At 47.8% G+C, this 22,004-nt stretch overlaps 2 protein-coding genes across 2 annotated transcripts; both read left to right on the top strand.

Annotated features, from left to right (window-relative positions):
• The first annotated feature begins 217 nt into the window (after positions 1-217).
• LOC131589079 (keratin, type I cytoskeletal 19-like) lies at positions 218-5,070 on the top strand. The gene is made up of 8 exons (XM_058858212.1): positions 218-790; positions 1,691-1,773; positions 2,128-2,284; positions 2,451-2,612; positions 3,037-3,162; positions 3,267-3,493; positions 3,797-3,942; positions 4,725-5,070. The coding sequence occupies exons 1-8, from the start codon at positions 218-220 to the stop codon at positions 4,748-4,750; spliced, it is 1,500 nt and encodes a 499-aa protein (XP_058714195.1). The 3' UTR covers positions 4,751-5,070.
• A 4,578-nt stretch (positions 5,071-9,648) lies between these two features.
• On the top strand, positions 9,649-14,668 carry LOC131588856 (keratin, type I cytoskeletal 13-like). The gene is made up of 8 exons (XM_058857870.1): positions 9,649-10,137; positions 11,121-11,203; positions 11,722-11,878; positions 12,293-12,454; positions 12,914-13,039; positions 13,205-13,431; positions 13,896-14,014; positions 14,546-14,668. The coding sequence occupies exons 1-8, from the start codon at positions 9,649-9,651 to the stop codon at positions 14,569-14,571; spliced, it is 1,389 nt and encodes a 462-aa protein (XP_058713853.1). The 3' UTR covers positions 14,572-14,668.
• Positions 14,669-22,004: the final 7,336 nt, after the last annotated feature.

Genomic DNA, 22,004 nt, shown 5'->3' with positions numbered 1-22,004 from the left:
TGGGATTTCTAGAGGGAAACTGCCTATGGGCTATTTAATCTTGGCATAAACAGCCAGACTAGCCAGCCCCGTGGGAAGAAGAAACACCCCACAGGTGACACCCCCTTTGGAAGGTATAAATGGAGACCTGCGGCTGCTGCCAGCCTGCAGTCGGACTCAGTATCACGCTCTGCATCTTGCTTTGGGCTGTGGGTTGGTGCTGCAGCTGGGCCTCACCATGAGCTGTAGTATTAAGCAGACAACTGGCTCTCTCAGGGGCAGGACCAGCGGTGGCAGCTGTGTGATTGGTGGTGGTGGTGGTGGTGGTGGAGTGCGGATCTCCTCGGTCTCCTCTGGACGATACACGAGCTGCGGGATAGGCGGTAGCCGAGGCTTCTCTGGGAGAAGCTACTGCGGCGGTGTCAATTACGGAGGAGGACTGAGCACTGGCAGTTTGGTCGGTGGAAACTACGGAGGTGGCTTAGGAGCCACCGTCCTCGGAGGATGTCCAGGCATGGGATTCAGTGGTGGCAGCGCTCGCTTTGGCGGTGGCATGGGAGGTGGCATGGGTATGGGTCTTGGTGGAGGTGGTTTTGCTGGTGATGGCATTCTTCTTTCTGGTGACGAGAAGGTCACCATGCAAAACCTGAATGACCGCCTGGCTTCTTACCTGGACAAGGTGAGGTGCCTGGAACAAGAGAATGCTGACCTGGAGTGCAGGATCAGGGAGTGGTACGCCAAGCAGGGCCCTTTTTGTGAGCCACGGGACTACAGCTGTTATTACAAAGAAATAGAAGATCTTCAGAACCAGGTAACATCCCCTTCAGCTGCTTTCCCCCTTGCAAGGCTGTCTCTGGTGCTGGTTCATAACTCGGTCCATTATCGGGAGTAACAAATTGTTGTTGTAAAATGCTTTTTGCAAACAGCTACTACAACATCTGCCTGTGGAAAGTCCAGAGCTCAAGGGTAAAACTTCAGGGTTTGGGCTGTTTTTGTTGCTGTTATTTATCAGACATATTGAAGGGGAAAATGTTACTTCATGGGATGCATCTGGATGGGCTCAGTAGTCTTTTTGAATTTAGTTTGTGCTGCCAAGGTGGTCAAATTGATATATGGCAAGAAAAAAACTAAAAGATAAAAAAATAATGGATCACATTAATTTGCCTGAATCGATATTATTGTCATGCAGTCTTGCAGAGTTCCAGTTAAACTTTATTTTCATTTTCTTATCAGTTTACTCTTTCATGTAGAATTGGGAAACATAGGACATCTAATTAAAACTAAGAAAAAAGAGAATATTGCCATTACACATTTAGAATGGGCAATTTAAAATTCAAAACATTTGCAAAGCGGCAAAAATTTAGGATGCCAATGCACAATGAATAAGATTGGCTTGTCATTAATTCTAGAAATAAAAGTTTAAATCTCATAAGATTTAGATTTAAAAGTCTGAGATGGATTGTAGCAGATGCTGGACAGTAATTACACCTCCCAGACTCTCTGCACCTGAACCATAAAATTTATCACTTTAATGTCTTCACTGCCCCTTCCCTGAATGTCTCTGTGAGTGCTGCATCCCTCAGGTTCCCATCCCTAATATCCAGGATTTTAAAAAAGGAGAAGGAGAAAGAGAGTCTGCTTGCACCAGGCAATGGGTGCCTTGAGCCCAAGGATATGGAGCAGAGACCAGGAACAAATGTTCTTTTTCCAGATTGTCTGTGCAACCATAGACAACAACAAGATCATTCTGAACATCGATAACAGCAGGATGACAGCAGATGACTTCCGAGTGAAGTGAGTACCTGGGTCCCCTGTGTCACCTCCTCCTCAGGGCTCTCAGCCTCTCTCCTGTGACCCAGGACAGGCTGGAGGCTGTGCTGAAGAATTCTCTCATCCACTGTCTCTAGAGATGTCCTAATTAGGGGCAGTTCCAGGAGGGGAAGTTTGGGATGCCAAGCTGATTTTGAGTAGAGATTAAAGGAAGCAGAAGGGATCTGCAGACTGGGAGCAGTGAGGGTTCAATCGAGCTGCTGTTCCAGCATGTGCTATCTTTCAGAGGGAAAGGATTTGATTTTTCCTGTCAGAGCTCAGAAATACTGGTGCTGCCAGACACTGACTGCTCTTTCTTGCTTGTTTCCTCCCTCGCAGGTACGAGACGGAGCTGGCCCTGCGCCAGAGCGTGGAGGCCGACATCAACGGGCTGCGCCAGGTGCTGGACCAGCTGACGCTGTGCAGGTCTGACCTGGAGGCACAGCTGGAGTCGCTGCGGGAGGAGCTCTGCTGCCTGAAGAAGAACCATGAAGAGGTAGGTCCAGCCCTCTCCTGTACAAAGCATTCCCATTGTGTGACCCAGGAGCTGTGAAGGTCCATCAGAGAGGGGGCCTGCAGGGCTCTGCTCCCTGTGAGGGAACTTGGCTCCTTCAGTTCTTTCTTTCGTTTTAAGCCTGACCTGATCTGGATGGTGTTTGCAGGAAATGTGCTGTCTGAGGAAGCAATCGACTGGAGATGTGAGCGTGGAGGTCAATGCCTGCCCTGGCCCAGACCTGAGGAAGATCCTGGAGGAGATGAGGTGCCAGTATGAGACGCTGATTGAACGCAACCGCAAAGAAGTTGAGGATTGGTACGAGTGCAAGGTGAGTAAATTCCCACAGCTCTGACTTTCCCTGGCTAACACCCAGGCAATCATCCCACAGGGATTTGTTGCATGTAAAACCACACAAAAGACAGTAAGAACATTTAACATTGATTTGCACTGACCAAGTGACACAAGGGAGGGACACTGCCACCCTGTGTCCTTGTCATGGGCTGAAGGAAGTTGGTGGGACTTAAGGTATGAATTCTCTACAAAGCAGTAAGTGGTGAGAAGAACTGGAAGCAGCTCTATTAGAAGAGCAAGAGGAATGACCAGCCAGGTTTACACTACCATTAGGATGAGAGTTTTCACCCAAACCTTTCTCATTTCATGTCTTTGCTAACTTCTTTACTCTTTCCTTAATACTTGATCCAACTTATACTGCACATTTCCTGAAGCTCTTTATCCTGGATTGGTGATTTCAGATTGAGGAGGTGAATCGGGAAGTTATTACAAGTGGTCAGGAGGTGGAAACGTGCAACAACCAGGTGACTGAACTGAGACGCCAATTGCAAACCCTGGAAATCGATCTCCAAGCTCAGCTCAGCCAGGTGAGTGATGAGCTGGTGCAAACCTCATCCATCTCACAGATGTCATAGCTAAATGCAGTGCTTCTCCTACCTGTATTTGTCTTATGTCCCATGTCACTCCTCAGAGGGACAATCTGGAGTCCTCGCTGGCGGAGACAGAGTGTCGCTACAACAACCACCTTGGTGAGCTGCAGAGCCAGATCACCTGTGTGGAGCAGCAGCTGGCTGACCTGCGGGCAGAGATGGAGTGCCAGAACCAAGAGTACAAGATCCTGCTGGACGTTAAGTGCCGCCTGGAGCAGGAGATCCACACGTACCGCTGCCTGCTGGAGGGTGGCCAGCAGGACCTTATGTAAGTGGGCTTGAGATGCACAGAAAAAATGCTATAAAATACCTGTGTCCTGGTTATTTCAATGTAAGAGCAAAGTGAAGGACCTGCCAAGCTCTTTCTCCGTTACTGAGCTATTTGGCCTGCCTGGTGTCATGGTGGTGACCTGCTTTCTTCCCTGGGCCAATTGCTGCCATAAGGAGAACGGTCACTGCAACATTTTGCCAATTTTCTGCTGAAAAGGGAAGCAGACTGAGAGCTGAAAATCTGTAACTCTAGTTTATCTGTCATTTGCCTCACTAAAATGTTATTTTCCTGTCTCCTCAGTCAGCAAGGAGGAATTGGTCAGTCTTCAGGTCTAGGAGGAGGAGTTGCAAGAAGCAGTGGGATAGGAGGAGGAGGCATCATTAGGACAAGCCACACTTACACTTCGTCTGCCCAGATCCCATCCTGTGCAGCTGCGGAGATCCAAGGTAAGAACTGTTCCACTCTAAACATTTCCACAATCTTCTCTGCTCTAATGCAACACTGATGGGCTGGAAGAAAGATCTTTCCCACGCAGCTTATAGGTGCTACTTGAAAGTTTTATTGTGGGGCCTGTGGGAAATAGAGGACATGAGCCACAGAGGAGTGGCTGAAAGGAGAGCTTTTGGGAGCTGGGACTCTGCTGGGACACATGAGAATTGCTAAAGGGAGGAGAGGCAGAAGGGAGAGGGACCGAGTCAACAGATGGGCAAGCCATGGAGAACATGGAGAAAGGACTGATGTGAAATGTGAAATGTGAGACAAAGGAAACAGCAGGACAAAGAAAAGTTCTCAGAAATTAGGTGGGCAAAAAAAAAGGGCAAGAATCACGGGAATACTGGCAGATAAATACTAGTCCTAATTCAAGGGGAAACTTCCAGTCAAACTGAAAAGGAAAGAAGGAAAATATAGTGACAGTTGGTCCAGGAGAATGACGTGAGCAGGGACATTGATCTGGCATGGACCCCAGTGCCATTCCCTCATCCAGATCGCTGCTGGAACAGTGTCTGCAGCTTCCACCTTTTGGCATTTTGATGCAGCCTGTGCTCCAGCCAGTGACAGATCCATCTGCCAGGCTGGCAGGAGCCATCAGATCTTCCCAGGAAGGGGCAGTATTTATCTGAAATTTTAATTGAATTGGCTTGTGAAACGATCACGTGTAGGGAATGACAGTGTGGGAAAGAATCTATTTTTGCTATAAACACAGTAATGTTTCCTTTGATCTCTTCAGTGCCTTGCCGAAGGATTTGTGATTAAGCAGAGAAACGAGAATATCCAACAAGAGAAGCCTGAAGCAGAGCTATGGATGAAGAGAGAGAATATTTACTGCATGTGTCTGCAGAGAGCACAGAGCGTGCTCGTCTGTGTTGCTCAGCCATGCTAAACAATGTGTCAGAGGGATGAGCAGAGCATTGGGCCACATTCTGCTTTATTTTGCTATTTGCTTTTCAGTCTGTGTTGCTGTGTGTGGCCCAGCACCATGACTATTGCTGTAGTCAGCCAGGGCTATGATCACTTATGTACCTGCTGGTGAAAAATGTCTCTAATAAAACTTTGCTTCTGCCTGATGCAATCAAGAACCTGTGTCTGAAACTGAGTTCCTTTTGAACACCAGGTTCATGAACAAGGGGCACCTAAACCGGTCAGGATCATCCTGCACTGGGAACAAAGCTGCTTTGCCAGTGGGAGCCAGAGTGGCCTTGCTGACCTGGCAGGTCTTGTCCAGCTCCTCCCTGCTGGCACAGCCTGAGGCAGATCTTGCCCATTCCTGTGGGATACCTGCCCTGACCCCCGTGGACAGGCAGGTCAGGCAGAGGCCTGTGTCCTTCCCACACAGCATTGGGCTGAAACACAGTTTTAGAAGAATTTTGAAAGTCAGTGATGGAACATCTGGAGACAGTTTGCCTCAGTCACAGTCTAGTGCTGACACATCTGGGCTGAGCCCTCCATGCTCCATCCCCCAGCCTGGGGACTGTTGAGGATGAAATCTTGGTCTCCACAACTGATTAAATTTCTGCTGACATGGCTCATATTCAAACCTATCCCTTTCATTGTATGGGAATCTTCACACTGGGAGAAGGACTGGAGGCAAAAGGTTTCTCTCCTCTCTTTTCACAGTGACTGAGTCATTTACTGATCGTTCTCTGATTGCCAAGAGTTTCAGCCTGATCAAGAGTGGTTGAAAGATCATCTTTGCGTTAAACAAACCTTGTCTGGGGAGCTGCAGAGGGCAGGGTGGGAACTGAAAAAGTGCAGCTTAAGAGAGAATAGAATGGAGAAAAAAGCCAGGTAGGGCCTTTGGACACCCAGAGCCACGCAATTGTCACAGATGAGGCAGGTCAGTCCTCCTTGGCCTGGACCAGCAGCTGGGTGCTGAGCTGGTTTTGTCCTGGCACTGACCTGCTGGAACAGCCGTGGGCCACACTGAGCTGACAATCACTCTGGGTTTGGAGAACTGGCGGTTCAAAGTATCATAAAGGTGTTTTGAGGATTAAATTGTTGGTCCAGAAAGCCAAGCAGTGGTGGTTTCGACAGTGGTGTGGCTGTTAGAGAGTCACACTCACCTCTGAGATGACCCAGTAAAGCAAAACTCCTGGTCATTCATTTTCCATCAAAGGCTGGAGGTTATGGAACAGCCAGACTCAGGGCAGGAGGAGAACAGGTGCAAAGAAAAAAATCACTTCAGGACTGGACATACAGTATAGTGTGACACACTTTTCTATTGCCAGTTCTTTTCTAGAGACACCAATTTCTCTGATGATACAGAAATACACTTACCATGGTAGCAAGTGCCTGAAGAAGTTCAGCCACTGATGTCTTAGGGAACAGGTGGAAGGTGCCCTTCTCCTGTTGTAAGAGGCCATGGAGAGAACATGTCTCAGTGATATTTCTTTATTTCATCTACCAGACACTGAGTTTAATAATATCCATGGGCAAGACAAGAAAATGCAGCACTGGAACACCTGCAATGACTCAGAGGAGTGGCCAAAGGTAGAAGTTTTTAAACCAAGACTAAATTAAGCCTTATTTGAAGTTCAGTTCCAGCCCTACAGGAAGTCCCAGACTCGATGCAGAATTCTTTCAGTAGACATGTATGGCCAGTGCTTCACAAGAGATCAAAAGAGATACAAATTGTGACTTTAATGGCAAATTTCCTTGTGTCAGACTCCAGTGGATAACCCAGTTGTTCTCAGAGCTCTGGCTGAGAAGTTCAAAAGCAAATCTTTCCCTTTCCATTCCCATTGTCTCTTCCTTCTTGTTTAGTGCAAAGACAGACAGTGAGATAACCCAATCCTTCCCAGTCTATGAGTCCTCACACTCTTGTTCCTAAAAACATTTAGACACTGCACTGAGACTCTTCCAGTTCCCAGTCTACTGAAAACTTGGCTACCTATGGTAGGTAAAACTCCCCAGTCCCTCCTGGCAGCCCCAGCTGATTCCCACCAGCTGTGGGCTGGTTCCTCCTCTTGCGAACTGCTACTGACATCTAGCTGCTCCTCCAGATTCCCTGGGCTCATATCAAAGACCTTCCCACCCTTCTCACCACGTCCAGCAGGTCCAGCACTTTCACAAAGGAGCTGTCCTGAATTCCTGAGAGGTGAAAGAGACCTAATGACATGGCCAGAAAGACTCTAATGATCCAGAAATTATGAATATGCCTCTGGAAAGCCCCTGGGCTTACAGCCTCAGCTCCTGGGACGCTGTGATGTTGTTTGTGGACCTACAAGTTGGGATGAGTCTGGAAGGCAGCTCAGGAGAGGCAGGTTGTGATTAACAGTTCCCCAGCAGAAAACACCCTAGAAACACTTCAATTATTAAAGACCTTCAAATTATGGAGCTGCAAACCTTGGAAACTACATTTCCATAAGATTTCCCTATTTCTTTGTGCTGATGAGACAGACCCAGGAAGTTTATGAGTTCAAGTAACTGAATGAAAACATAAGGGAAAAATTAATTCCATTTTTTAAGGTCTCGGAACAATTACTTAGTTTTGTCTTAGTTTATATAGTGTCCTCATTTCCTGGAGACAAACAGGAAAAATAACAAGACAGAGGGAATTGTGTGTGGAGTGAAGCTCCTGGGCACAGGTGGTTGCTGCAGGCACACAGAGGTGTGGGGGGAGAGGGGACCGAGGTGTCCTGGAGGAGCAGGAGCATCCCCAGCGTGCAGACACCCTCCACTCCCACGGAGTACAAGTCATCCTGTGTTTCTGCCTGCTCTACACTGATGTGCCTGCGTGATAACTGCGGGGCTGGGGAAGGAATGTGTGCTCACTCAGGAGAGATGCTTGCTGCACACAGCTGTTGGGAAACTCCTGAGGAATCATCCGCAGACCAGGCGAAGCTTCCAGCAACGCAGCTTACAGCAGTTTCGGTTCGCTCCTTCCACCACACCCTGACTCCCAATTATGTTCTCCAGTCCTAGGAATGAAATCTGGTGATTCCTTCCTATACACAATAATTTTATTAGAGCTTTTACCTATTCTGAGCTTTGTGTGTTTTGGGCTAGAGGGAGGCCCAGTGTGTCAGGCAGGGCAGGGTGACGCACAGGCACCATGTCTGGGTCCAGCTGCAGCTCGGCCAGCGGCGAGTGCTTTGTCTTGGAGTAAATCACTTAAGGAAGCCTCTCCATGCCAGTTTCCAGCCTGCTGGAGAGATCTCTGGAATGCTTCTGCCTTTCATGGCATGGATAAAGATCATCTAAGGAGGCAAAGAAAATGGGCAACATCTTTTCAATAGAAATAAGAGCAATAAAATGATGAGTAAATCCATGAATACTGGGATAAGTCAGTCCTTAAGTAAAAGGGATCATTTACCTGCCATAACAATAGCTACTCCAATCCACAATCCTGACACACATTCTGACTGAGGATTTCAGCAAGAGTTTGAACTCACCTTTCTCTGGTGAAGGAGATTTGGAGAATTTCTTACAAAGAACAGTTGGGTTCAGAAAGCCATGGAACACCTGTCCCTTGCTCCATGGCCACTGGAAAGGGGCTCCCCTAGGGAGAAGGCTCTGGAGCCTCAGCAAAACGTTTTATGAAAAGAAGCTCAGACGGAATTTTGATTACAAAAGTGTTAAAAGATTCTTACTTTTTATTTTGGGAACATTACTGATAGAGAGCCTCTAGTTTGTACCAAATCCAGCTTCTCCAGCCCAGGTAGAACTGCACAGGGCAGTGACTGCTCTGCAGCTCTATCAGCAATTCTGTCTTTATATGTCCCAGGACAGCAATCCCAAAGCTCTGATTAAAATGCAGCATGTATTGACAGAGAAATTTGCCATAAGATGTTTCCACTCCCATCCACTGTTTCAAAACCACCCTTTCCCAGCAACAATTACAATCCATAATGAGGAGAAGTGCAGAAATTATCTTTCACTGAACAACAGGAAATATTTAAAGCACTTTTACCTTCCTTTACACTCTCCACATAATGAAACAAATCCTTTGTGAATTACTGGAGAGCCACAATCATGTATGAAGAACCTTTCATCCGTGTCCATTAAGAGATCCCTCCTTGGTCTCACTTGTCTCGCAGCAGAGTGTTTCAGATTTGTCATTTTGCCAGTGGAGAGATTTGAAGGTTAATCTCTGTGTCTCTCATCTTTCCAGAGTTCTTACATCATTCTTCATACATCATTCGAAAAGCAAACTTGGTGTTTCTCCTTTCTTTTTCATCTTACATATTCCAACCTCAGCACCTTGCATGAAAACTGCTTATTCAACTCAAAATAAAATGAAAATAAATTAATGAGAGATAAAGAGCTCTTTGATGCAATAACCTTTAATGATTTCTTCCTGGTATGTAATTTAGGACAGTGTTTTTCCTGGCTTAATGCTGTAAGTTTGCATCATAAACAAAAAGCTGATGATTCATAAAACATTATTGCTAATGTATTTTTGAAATTAGCAAGAGACATGTAAAGTATCTTCCTTGTCTACCAGGCTTCTTGAAAGGAAACTTCCCTTTGAGAAATTATTCTTGGCACCAATGGCTGGAGTAGCCAGCCTTATGGGAAGAAGAAGCAGTGGTGACACCCACTGTGGAAGGTATAAATAGGGATTGGCGGCCACGGACAGCTCGCAGTCTGATTTCGTATCAAGCTGTGCATCTTGCTTTGGGCTTCTGCTTGCGTTTCCAACCGCTGTCGCCATGAGTTGCAACATTAAGGAGACTATTACTGTGTCTAGCAAAGGCAGGAGCAGCGGTGGCAGCTGTATCATTGGTGGTGGTGGTGGAGCACGGATTTCTTCCTTTGGCATAGGCAGTGGCAGAGGTTTTTCTGGAAGGAGTTACTGCGGTGGAGTGAATTATGGAGGGGGACTGAGTGTTGGTAGCTTGGCTGGTGGGAGCTATGGAGGTGGCAACTGCTATGGCAATGGCCTCGGGTTTGGACTCGGAGGTGGTGTGGTTGTTGGGGGTCTTGGTGGCGACTGCTTGCTTTCATCCTGCGATGAGAAGGTCACCATGCAAAACCTCAACGACCGCCTGGCTTCCTACCTGGACAAGGTGAAGTGCTTGGAGAAGGAGAATGCTGAGCTGGAGTGCAGGATCAGAGAGTGGTACGCAACACAGGGCCTCTCCTGCGAGCCCCGCGACTACAGCTGCTACTACAAAGAGATTGAAGATCTTCAGAACCAGGTAATCCCCCCCTTGGGCTGTTCCTCCCCTCTGGAAACCTTACTGCTGAATTTCTGGGTTGTTCCTCCCTTTTAGAAAGCTTACTGCTGAATTTCTGGGTTGTTCCTCCCTTTTAGAAAGCTTACTGCTGAGTTTCTGGGTTGTTCCTCCCCTTTTGAAAGCTTATTCCTGAATTTGTGTTTAGAACCTACCGCAGTTGTTGGAGGGAACTTTGGTGCTTGTGAATGTCTTTGCAAACAGAAATTTTGGCAAATTCCCCAGTGTGGGGGCACATCAAGGATGGGTATTGCAAGGTGGTACTGGTGGGACAACACTCTGAAAGAGGAAAAGGATGCTTTGGTACATTGTATTTGACTATACAATTGTAATATTACCAATGTACACTGAGGAAATGTAGTGGTGTCAGCCCCACAGGAATATCAAAACAAACTATGGGACAATCAAAAACATACACTTTGGATGCTTTATCAAATGAAATGTTATAAATGTCTAGGTGAGAAAAGCTGAGAATTGAAACTGATTGTCACAGTGACACAAACAGCCTGATATTAATAAGTCTACAATGAAAGTTTTGGCTGATCATAAGGCTTAAAGATGCCTTCCCACCATGTTCCCTGAAGGTCCTTAAGTCTGAAGTCCAGAATATGCCAGCTTGAATGTCAGTTGAGATTGAATATATTCAGGAAGGTATTTTAGGCTTACTTTTTCCAGCATCTTTGGAACTTGTTTTCAGATCTTGAAACTGGGAAGTTCCATTCCACAACTCTTTAATTCCCAGCTCTATGTGGTTGATCTTTCTTTTTTGAGTAAAGGAGGCAAAGCCACCTCCTTCAACTTCTCTGCTGAAGAGACAAGATTACTTATGTAAGAAGGTAATAGAAAAAGGGAAATGTGAAGTGTTACTACCTAATTGCAAGGCAGAAAGACCTAGAGAGTAGAACAAGAGAGAGAGGAGACCTCTCTCATGGTTTGCTGTTTTCCAGATTGTCTGCGCAACCATTGATAACAACAAGATCATCCTGGACATTGATAACAGCAGGATGGCTGCTGATGACTTCCGTGTGAAGTGAGTGCTTATCTATGAACCTGATGCCTCCCCCCTGCCCCTTTCCAGCTCCCTGGGAGGCTCAGAGCACTAATTACAGAGGCTCCAGACACGTCTCCCCACACCACTGCGGTAGGGCAGGATGATGAAAGGCATTTTGCTCCTGGTCACCAGCCCTCCCTTAATTAGTGTTCTTGGGTAAAACATTTAGCAACGGCGTTTGTGGTGAGGCTGGGGACAGGCACCTCAGGGAGTGGCCCATTTTCACCCCAGACCAGTGCAGATGGGATCAACAAAGCAGAAGTGCAGCCAAATAAGTGATACCAAACACATAGTGAGCAGGAGCAGGGAAAAAAACATGAGGAAGAAAAGCTTTCACATAACAGACATGAAGCGGTGCAGAAATCCAAGGCATGGTACATTCACCTTGGACAGCAAAATGCAGGTCAAAGCGTGGAGCTGGGGAAGGAGATCTGGGCACAAACAGAACCCATGTGGGATATCCCCATGCTGAATCTGTGCTTTCTGACACAACCCAGGTACGAGACGGAGCTGGCCCTGCGCCAGAGCGTGGAGGCCGACATCAACGGGCTGCGCCAGGTGCTGGACCAGCTGACGCTGTGCAGGTCTGACCTGGAGGCACAGCTGGAGTCGCTGCGGGAGGAGCTCTGCTGCCTGAAGAAGAATCATGAAGAGGTAGGTCCTGCCCAGACCCTACAAGAATCATGGCCCTGGCAGAAAATTTTGCCATGGTGCTCGGAATTTAAAAGATTATCCCCTTTCAGGCCACAGCTTTCCCACCAAACTTTCTGGGGCTCAGACCACCCTGCCTCAGAAGGGAAGGGAGCTCTGGCAGGGGCAGTGCTGCTCCCAGAGCTGTGCTCACACTGGGAGTGCCAGAGGGGGGAAAGCTGCTGCTGACTCCAGTGGATGAAGAAAGAAATAAGCCAACAGATTTGCTGGGAAAACACTTGCACCATTCTCTAGTGCCTTTCACAGCCACAGCAGGGATGAAGGTCTCACAGGGAGGGCAGTTCTTGGCCACTGAGCTTTGCTCCTCTGTGCTGCCTTCCAAAAGCCAGTATGATCTGATCTGGGATTTATTTCCAGGAGATGAGTTGCCTGAGGAAGCAATCAACTGGAGATGTGAGCGTGGAGGTCAATGCCTGCCCGGGACCAGATCTCAGGCAAATCTTGGAGGATTTGAGATGCCAGTATGAAACACTGATAGCGCGCAACCGCAAGGAAGTCGAGGATTGGTACGAGTGCAAGGTAAGCGACACACTTGTGCTGCAAACCAGACTGACACACACAGCCCCAGGCCCAGGAGCTTTTCAGAGACCAGACATGGAGACAATAAGCAGTTCTTCCTTCCCAGTGAAGCCTGAGAGCAGCATTCATTATACCCTGTGTTCCACAGAAGCCACAGGCCTGTCTGACCAGTTTGTTATGTCCCATCTGGAACAGCAGCATTTGCCACAATGTGGTGTGTTGTTGGATCAGAGATAGATATTCCACAGTTGGATTAAAGAGATTAAATAGCCACGAGATTAAGGGGATTTGTAAAATGATCAAGCGGGGGAGCCGGTAGGGAACACCCTGTGCACAGAGAACCTGCCCTGCTCCCTGTTTCCTTTTGCTGAACACTCACCGTGTTCTGCTCCTATAAAAGCAAGTCCAGTGTACCCAGATATTCCCCTGAAGCTCTTTATCCTGGATTGGTGATTTCAGATTGAGGAGGTGAATCGGGAAGTTATTACAAGTGGTCAGGAGGTGGAAACGTGCAACAACCAGGTGACTGAACTGAGACGCCAATTGCAAACCCTGGAAATCGATCTCCAAGCTCAGCTCAGCCAGGTGAGTGATGAGCTGACTCACTCTTGTTCCAACTGGTCACTCTTGGGTTTCTTAGCATGAACAGCCAGACCCACCCACCAGCACAATGGTGGCGAATGGCTCGTTCATTTTTGGATTGGAGGTGACACTTAAAATGATTGTTGGTTTTTTTGCTTATCTTATCAGAGAAATAACTTGGAATCATCTCTGGCTGAAACTGAGTGCCAGTACAACACCCTCCTCGGTGACCTGCAGAACCAGATCACGTGTGTGGAGCAGCAGTTGGCTGAAATAAGAGCAGAAATAGAGTGCCAGAACCAAGAGTACAAGACCTTACTGGATGTCAAGTGCCGCCTGGAGCAGGAGATCCAGACCTACCGGTGCTTGTTGGAAGGAGGACAGCAGGACCTCATGTAAGTACCTCTCTAGATCCACTAGAGAATAAATGAAAACTTCAAGCATCTGTATTACAGATTGGGTATCCAACCTGATCTTCAGTCTTTCTTAAGGCTTTCTCTGAGATGAAAAAGTTGCTTCATGAACAACTTCCTTGTGATGAACATTCCAATCAGAACTAAATGTCAGTCCTTGGGATCTGCAAAGCAGAACACCAAATCTGTTAACTGCTGGTGACAACACTCCTGGCATAATGTCAGCTTTGGTGACAGTCCCTTTTCTATAGTGAGATGGATGAGAACTGTCCATGCCAAGGGGGAGCACAAATGCAAAGCAACTCTGAAAGTGAAAGAAAATGCAATGTAAAATACTGTAATGCCTCTAAAGGCCACAGTTTGAGACTTTGTGTCATGTAGTCAGTCAGCAGTGACATGCAAAGTTCTAAAATTCCCTATTTCTCTCACCAAATTTATCCCACTAGTCACGGAGGAGGAATTGGAACTGGTGGAGGGGTCATTAGGACAAGCCACACCTACACAACAACTTCAGCTGCCCACTGCCAGCCCCAGGTCCCACCCTGCAAGACCGGAGACATACAAGGTAAGGGCTGCATTTTCATGAAAGGAAAACTGGCTTTGTTCATTTCCTTCTGCACTAAGGCCAGGAGACAGCACATTCCTAGGACGTGTCAAAGGCATCCTCTCAGAGTCACTGTGCTACAGGGGGGATCTGTTCCAGTGGTGGTGTCACTGAGAAATGGATTTAAAGAGAGCTTGGAATGAACATGGGGTGCAGGAAGGAAATGGGAGACAAAAAGGAGCAGTAGAATGCAGAGAAGGCAGCCAGGGAAATAAAGCATGATGGGAAGATGTGGAAGAAGTGAAGAAGACATGAGCCAAAGCTTAGCAAAAGAGTCTGGAAAGAGTGAAGAGTAAACTTATAACTTTACAAGTGAAAATTCCAATTAAAGCAAATTATTTAAGGAATTTCTGGAGCTTCCTGGGTTGCTGCCAGATGCACCAGCTTAGCAGCACATTCCAGAAACAAGGGCACCACCAAGATCCAATTTCTATTATGTGAAGGATTTTACTTATTTTCCAATCAAATAACACTGCTGTGTTTTCTCTCCAGTGACCTGCAGGAGAATTTGTGATTAAGGAGAAACGGACTGGAAGGTGAAAGGAAAACCCACAGACAACCCAAGAACAGTCTGTGCTCACTGCACCCACTGTGCAGAGAAAGTAGAAGTAACTCAGTGACGCTTGGCCACGTAGCTAAAGGGGGTGTCTGGAGCCACCTCCTCTGTTCTGCTCTTCTGTCCTGCAATGCTGTAACCTCTAGAAGTTACCTGAGTTAGTCAGGTCACTTATGCACCTGCTGGTGAAAAATGTCTCTAATAAAACTTTGCTTCTGCCTGATGCAATCAAGAACCTGTGTCTGAGTTTCTTTTGAACAGCAGGTGCTGATCCATGAACAAAGGGCACCTAAACCGGTCAGGATCATCCTGCACTGGGAACAAAGCTGCTTTGCCAGTGGGACCAGAGAGTGGCCTTGCTGACCTGGCAGGTCTTGTCCAGCTCCTCCCTGCTGGCACAGCCTGAGGCAGATCTTGCCCATTCCTGTGTGGCATGGGAGGAGTCAGACAGGTCAGCAGAGCTGGAGCTCATCGGTGAAAGAACAGTGACAGAAATGTCCGAGGCTCGGGCAGGTGTGTATCCAAACACAGGTACCACCTGAGCAGCCAGCTCTGGTGCACATCTCCAGCTGCTCTCCAGATGTGCCAGGTGTTAAACTGGGAGCTGTGCTGGTGCTGGGGAGCATGATGTCTGTCACACACATCTCAGCAGGTGTCTCCCAGCCTTGTGCAGTGTGAGCATGTCCGAGTGAGGTGCTGCCCCTCAGCAGAGCAGACTCCTCTGTGTCAAACTGCTGTCCAGGGAGGGGGACCCTGTGGGGACAGTGCCCCTTCTCCTGGGTGCCTCAGCAGAGCAGCAGGTGCTGACATGGCAGACATTCGCAGCAACCTCATCTGCTCTTCAGACAGCCCGGGGGTGGTTGGGCATCCCCAGCTTTGCAGAGGCACCCACAGGACAGAAAGAGCTGATGGCCTGGAGGCCGTTTTTGTACCTTATGTCACACGGTATAAAGATTTCTCACACCTAAACACGTGTCAAATATTTTGGACTCCTTTGTTGAGAAATTAAAAAACTTTTGAAACATAAAGGCAAATTAATTTCCCCGCTGCTGACTGTCACAACATTTCTTCGTCTGTTCTGGCAAGTTCCTGTGCTGCAATAAGCCGGGAGCAGGGAAGGGGCAAAGGGAGCGCGGAATTTTGGCTGTGAGGAAGCGGAGAAGGGACGAGAGTGATCCCTGGCGGCCGGAGGAGGCGGGGACGGGGAGCAGGGATGCTCATCCCGGCAGCCGGGAGGAACCGGAGCCTCCTGCCGGCAGCGCTGCACCTTCCCGGGGCAGGGCAGGATCTCCTGCTCTTCCCAGACTCGAATCAATCCCTGCAGCTGCCCAAAGCCTTGAAAGAAAGCCCGAAGCTGCTGCTCGCTGCTCCCAGCAGAACAGTGTGAATCAGATCCTCCGTGAGCAAGAGGCAGATGCTCATCGAAACTAAAATCCCGGGAATTTGGCATCTGACTTCTCACCTTCGGCTCCAGCGGCACTGCCCCTCTTGTACCACAGAATGAAATAGCAACCTGAAGCACCTGGGAAAATACTTACACTGCGTTGTGTTTGGTTGTTTTTCCCAGAGGAAAGAGAAATTTAAAATACCTGTTCTGGGCTGTTTTTATTTTGTTTTGTTTTCCCCAGACGACAGAGACATTGAACATGCCTGAGAATATAGGGCAAAACTGGCCAATCCAAAAACTGCCCCGTTTGGACCGAGTCTGAAGCAGAGGTTTGCTATTAGCACGGTATTTCTGTATTTAAAGTCACACAAAAATTTAAGAGCAGCTGGAATAATCAGTAAACCTGACTGATGGGCAAATGCTTCTCGTGCAGAAGAACAAGGAAATGGAGAAAGTGCCTGGGAAATTCTGGCACTTCCCAGCTCTCCCCATCAGGTGTCAGCTGCTCCCAGCTGGCAGATCCAAGGGAAACACTGAGCTGTCAGTGTCCTGATCTGAGCCCTGGCCTGGCCCTGGCCTGTCCGGTGCCTGCTCTGCCCCAGGTGTGCAAACACTGCATTACCTGAGACCAAGGTCTGAGACTCTGCTTAAAGCGGAGTTTACATTTTCCTAAGAGGCCCAGAGACCCTAAGTTAACGGAGGCTTAATCCTCAGCGTGGCTAAGTGGATGTAGTCGCTGTTAGCTTATGTAACAGAAGTACAATAATACGTGATTTAAATGATATAAAAATGCATCGATCCACAATCTGCAGCAATTTCAGCCCTGCCCTGCAGTGGTTTGGGCAGCGCTCCCCCTGTGCCACCGAGCCATGCCGAGGGATCCCGACACAAGTTTCGCCACACGGGATATTTGGAGATTCTGTGGCGATGCAGGATGAGCGATCCCCGGGCCTGGGCTGCAGGTGCTCTCTAGAGGGCACTCGGCTCCCAGCGAGCTGCCGAAGGGCAGAGGAGAGCGCAGAGCCAGCGCTGGGGGCTCGGCTCATCCCCGGCCGGCAGAGCCATCCCCGGGCCGAGCGGAGCCATCCCCGGGCCCAGCGGAGCCAGCCCCGGCCGGCAGAGCCAGCCCCGGGCCGAGCAGAGCCATCCCCGGGCCGAGCGGGGCCATCCCCGGCCGTCAGAGCCATCCCCGGGCCGAGCGGAGCCATCCCCGGGCCGAGCGGAGCCATCCCCGGGCCCAGCGGGGCCATCCCCGGGCCCAGCGGGGCCATCCCCGGGCCGAGCGGAGCCAGCCCCGGGCCGAGCGGAGCCAGCAGGATGCGCTGGGACATCCCAGTGCCCCAAAACACGCTACCAGCCCTGGCAGCCCGCTGCTGCTCCGCCGGTATTCAGTGCTCGTAGTGAGGTTGATTTGAGGCGGTTCTGTCCAGCAGGGCTGGTGCAGGTGTTCCCCGGGCTCCCGCAGGTCCCAGCTGTTCTCCCGTGTGGGGCTGCGTGGGACGGGCAGACTGAAACTCGCTCACCAGTTTGCTAATAGCTGTTTGTTTTCCAAACGGCACTGGAGTGTTTAATTGTGTTGTTAGGTGGGAGCACAGTGGAACCAGGGTCTCCTCAGGGGCTGTAAATGTGCTGTAATGGCTCTTTGCTAATGAGGCTCTTGCCGAGGGAGCAGCAGCTGAGACCCCAGAGAGACAGCTGGGCCAGGGCTGTTCAGACCCACAGTAAAGCAGCTCCAAATCAAAGGGTTTGTGCTCTCAAAGTTTCTTACGGCTCTGACTCACCTAATTACTGCTCCTATCACAACCACCATCGCTCTGTTGGGTGGTGGAACTTTTGAAGGTGCTCTTTAATGTTTCATCACTACTCGGCTCTGTAATAGCGAATGAGTAACAGATCAGGTAGAATGGAGGCAGGAATCACACTTTTCCTAAAGGAGGGATGTTTGCTGGACTGGACACTCCTGACTGTCCTTCCCTGGAGGGCAGCAGGTCACCTGTCCATGTCAGCTTTAACTGACCAGTGGGTGAACGTGCTGTGTTGGGATCATTGGACACAACAGGGACAGATTCCAGGGATATTCCCTTTGCCCACACACCTTGGGGTGTGGGTGGACGCCAGGATTACACCCTGTCTTGCAGAATTGTTCAGGAGAGGTGGGGACTTTCTCACTTTGAAACAGATATTTTTAAACCCCTTCACTTAAAAAGAAGCCTAAATAGTTTTTGGCATAAGGGAATCACAGAATCATTTCGTTTGGAATATCCATCTAAGATCCTCGAGTCCAGCCCTTCAGCCAGCACGGCCAAGGCCACCACTTGCAGATGATTTTCACAGAATATCACTGAGATCTAAAACAATTCTGTGTGTTCTGGTTGTGGTAATGAACCAAAGAACACTGGTGAGGAGCCCCATGCCTGGAGAAGAATGAAGCATCACCTTTTGGCAGAATTATTTCGAATTACAGAAATGCATTTATAGAAAATCACACCTTTCAGTGGAAATTGTTGGAACTGACAGCATTTTCAACCTCAAATATTTCTGGATGGAACTGCTGCCAGGCACCCATAGGTGTGCTAGTGATGGGGGACAAAAGATTCCAAACAAATTGTGCCCTCACTACAGAGTGAACAATTATGAATTGCTGTGTAGGAATTACTTTTTGCTTAGAACTCTCAGTTAATCCACTATTAAAACAATAAATATGATTGAGCTCTAATATGTTACAACCAATCTAAATCAGATTTTTCCATTTTCCAACATCTAGTTTTTTATTGGATAAGAAAAAGATCCTCATCATTTAAATTTTAATGGAGAAGAGAAGAGCTTCATGCTAAGTGTCAGGCAGCTGAAGCTCACTGGAATGAAAAGCAGAGTACAAACAAGAATGATGTTCACCCTGCATCACAGTCACACTGCACAGCCTGGCTTTCTTTTCTACTATGGAGAAATTCTATGGGATTATCTAGTGTTAATAAAACTGCCTGATGATCATTTAATGAGAGTTACTTTATAACATATAATTATAAGAATGAGTCATATTCCCCAAGTAAATAATTCATAGTTTTTCTCTGTGTAGCAACATACAAAAATTGAGTTTTCTAACAAGACCTGACCAGAAGCAGGAAGGATGGAACAGGATCCCAGTGAAGCACCAAAAAGGGGGACAACAATCCAGCTGTGACCCCATGAATGTGCTCAGCGGCCTCGGTGGTTTCTCCCAAGCACAAGTGTGGGAAAGGTGGTCCTGGAGGCTGAGAGGAGCCGGTGTGTGCTCACCCACACCCCAGCCTGAGCTCTGTCCCAGCCCCTTCCTCCTGCCACCCTCCCAAAGGAAAGGGAAAAGGGCTTCATTCTCCTGCAGCCTCTGCTGCAGCCAATGCACATCTGGGCTGTGCAGGGAACTCTGCCATTGGAATGCTGAGGGAATTCCTGCCCATCCTGGGAGAATTCCTGCCAGCACTGGGTGAGTTCAGGCTTAAATAGTCCATCCTCCTCTTTGGGCAGGAGCTCCTAACAGTTTCATCACAGGAAAAGGGAGAGGCCTCGTTGCAAACAACTCTGGAGGCGCCTGCCTCCTCCTCCTCCTGCTCCTCCACACCCCAAACCCCCATCCCAGCTTGGCTCTGCCCAGTTTTTGGCTCTGCTGCAGTGAACAGCACCAGCCCCAAATTCTGTAACATTTCACTGTCTCATTTCACAGGTACCACTGGGGATCCTTCCAGTTCCTGAAGTTTATTGCAAACAGTTTTATGTGAATGTTTCCCAGCCCTCCAGCTGCACTTCAGCAGCATCTCTGGATTTTGCTGGAAACATTATCTAAGATCAGTCAGGAAGTTCAGTGCATTTCAAGGGCCTGGACAATACTATGAGACAGAACTCAGAGAAAATTACCACCTTATAAACCAGCTTCCACCTGACAGCAGCTCTGAAATAAAACATTCCTTTCAGGAACCATTTGTTCTGTAACTTCTATCTCTGATCCTGGCCAGGATCAGATCCTGACGTTGAATCTGTCAGGCTTCTTCAGTTTCAAGGATCTAAGTTTCACCCTTGAAGTACATTGCCTGCACAAGTTCTAGGGGGAATATGGCATTAAATTTCCTTTCATGTATTAAAAATGAAGCTATGAAATTGCACACAAGCATCCTCACTGATATTCAAACCATCCAAAAATGTTCTTTTGTTAAAGGAAGACAGGAATGTTGGTCTTTCTAAATAAAATTACTGATACAAAAGATGTAATAAACATCTTTCCAGGAAAAAAAAAATCAAAACCTTTCTGCAGAATTTTACAGAACAACATTGATTTGTTCCCATGTCTCTGTATCAGGGATGTCAAAACAACAGTTAAATGGAACATAACCCAGCTGCTGCTTGAGCCAACGTAGCTGGAAGCATAGAAGAGAATTTAATTCACTTTGGGAGAAAAGGATTTCTCCCTGGAGAAAATTATCCCCCAGACTCCACTGAGTGTTTGGTGAACCATTTAAATTCCTACAATGCAGAGGAGGCCTCGCTCCCTGGGATGTTTCAGAGATGAAGTGGAGCAGCAGGTGGAACACAAGGCATGTCCTCTGCGTGGGCCAGGGTGTGCTGGGAGGGGCCTCTACCAAAAGCTGTTTCCACAAACAATTGCTGGAACAAACAAAACTCAATTAGCAACAACCACCATCACAAAGGCTGAGTGAGAAAACAGTAATATCCCAAATCAATACAGGAAATTGGGTATCACACGAGTTCCACCTACAGGAACAGGTAACAGACTGGGATTTGCTATGGATCGTGTGCCTGGGCAGGAGGAAAGGGGTGAGAGGTACCCAGGGGAGAAATGTCTGAGGCTCAGGGTGCTGTGAGGGCTCACAGGGCAGATGTGCAGCTGAACTATCCACTGCACTGGGCAAAGATACAATCTGAAAAGAAGAAAATGGAAGATAGCCAATATTTCCTACTTTTGGTCATGCTGTGTCTGTGAATGGAAAGCAAATCTGAAGGAAAAATGCTGTTTTGATGTAGTTTATTGATCTAATCCCCAAACCAGGAACTTTACCTTTCTCCTCCACGTATTTTATTTGTGCTGCATAGGGAAAACATCCTGATAAAATTTTGAATTCCCTTCAGAAACATGACCATGGCTCCCAGCCATGTCAGGAGAGACCAGCCCAAGCCTCAAAGCTTTCCCAAGTCTCTCAACCATCCTGTACCTGAATTTGGTCCAAGCACATGAAGGGTTTTTCCCTGCAACAACCTGCCACACTTCCTTCCCTCAGCCTGACACAGAGCACTTGTTGTGATACCATTTTTTCATAATTAATTTGTTATTTATAAAACACAATTATAGAGGTGTGATTGAAATAATTGCCGACACGTGGTATTTGTCATTGTTCACTGAGTTTTTATGAGATATTACAAAGGAGTCAGAGTGTTTCTCTGTACCTACAACATGCACCCTGCAGTCGGCTTTCTAAAGGCATAAAGCAATAAAGGATTACAAATAAGAAGCATACAGCATAGGATAACGATAAACCCATGAAAATATCAGTTAAAGTTAGCTATAAAAAAATCAGCCAGAATTCCTTGACAAATATCTGAGCATTAGAAGAGAGCTAGGAACATCCATTGCTGCTGTGGCAGCGTGTTGTTGTGCTGAGAGGGCTGTGACCAGGACGAGGTGAGTGGGATGAATTTGTTTTGGATGACTGCAAGCCAGTGCACTAGATCTCAACAGACATCTCCCTAATTCAGGGCCACCCAACAGAAATTACATGTTTTGTGTCAATAAACAAATGGTCACAAACACTTAGAGGAAGGGTTAAGCTTCCTGCCACTGCCAAGCATCTCCCTTTAGCAAATTAGGGCTTGCTAATGGAAAGCAGGTACTCCCTTCCACGGTGACACCCACCATCTCAGGTATAAATGAAGAGGAGGCCAGCTGGAACTTGGAGCTATGATTCCAGAACAACTGTAGGACCAGCTTTGACGTTCCACCTGAGTTATTTGCTGCTGCCACT

Source organism: Poecile atricapillus, chromosome 27 (genome assembly GCF_030490865.1).
Source record: "Poecile atricapillus isolate bPoeAtr1 chromosome 27, bPoeAtr1.hap1, whole genome shotgun sequence".
Taxonomy (NCBI): Eukaryota; Metazoa; Chordata; class Aves; order Passeriformes; family Paridae; genus Poecile; species Poecile atricapillus.
This window is presented reverse-complemented; position numbering and strand designations above follow the sequence as displayed.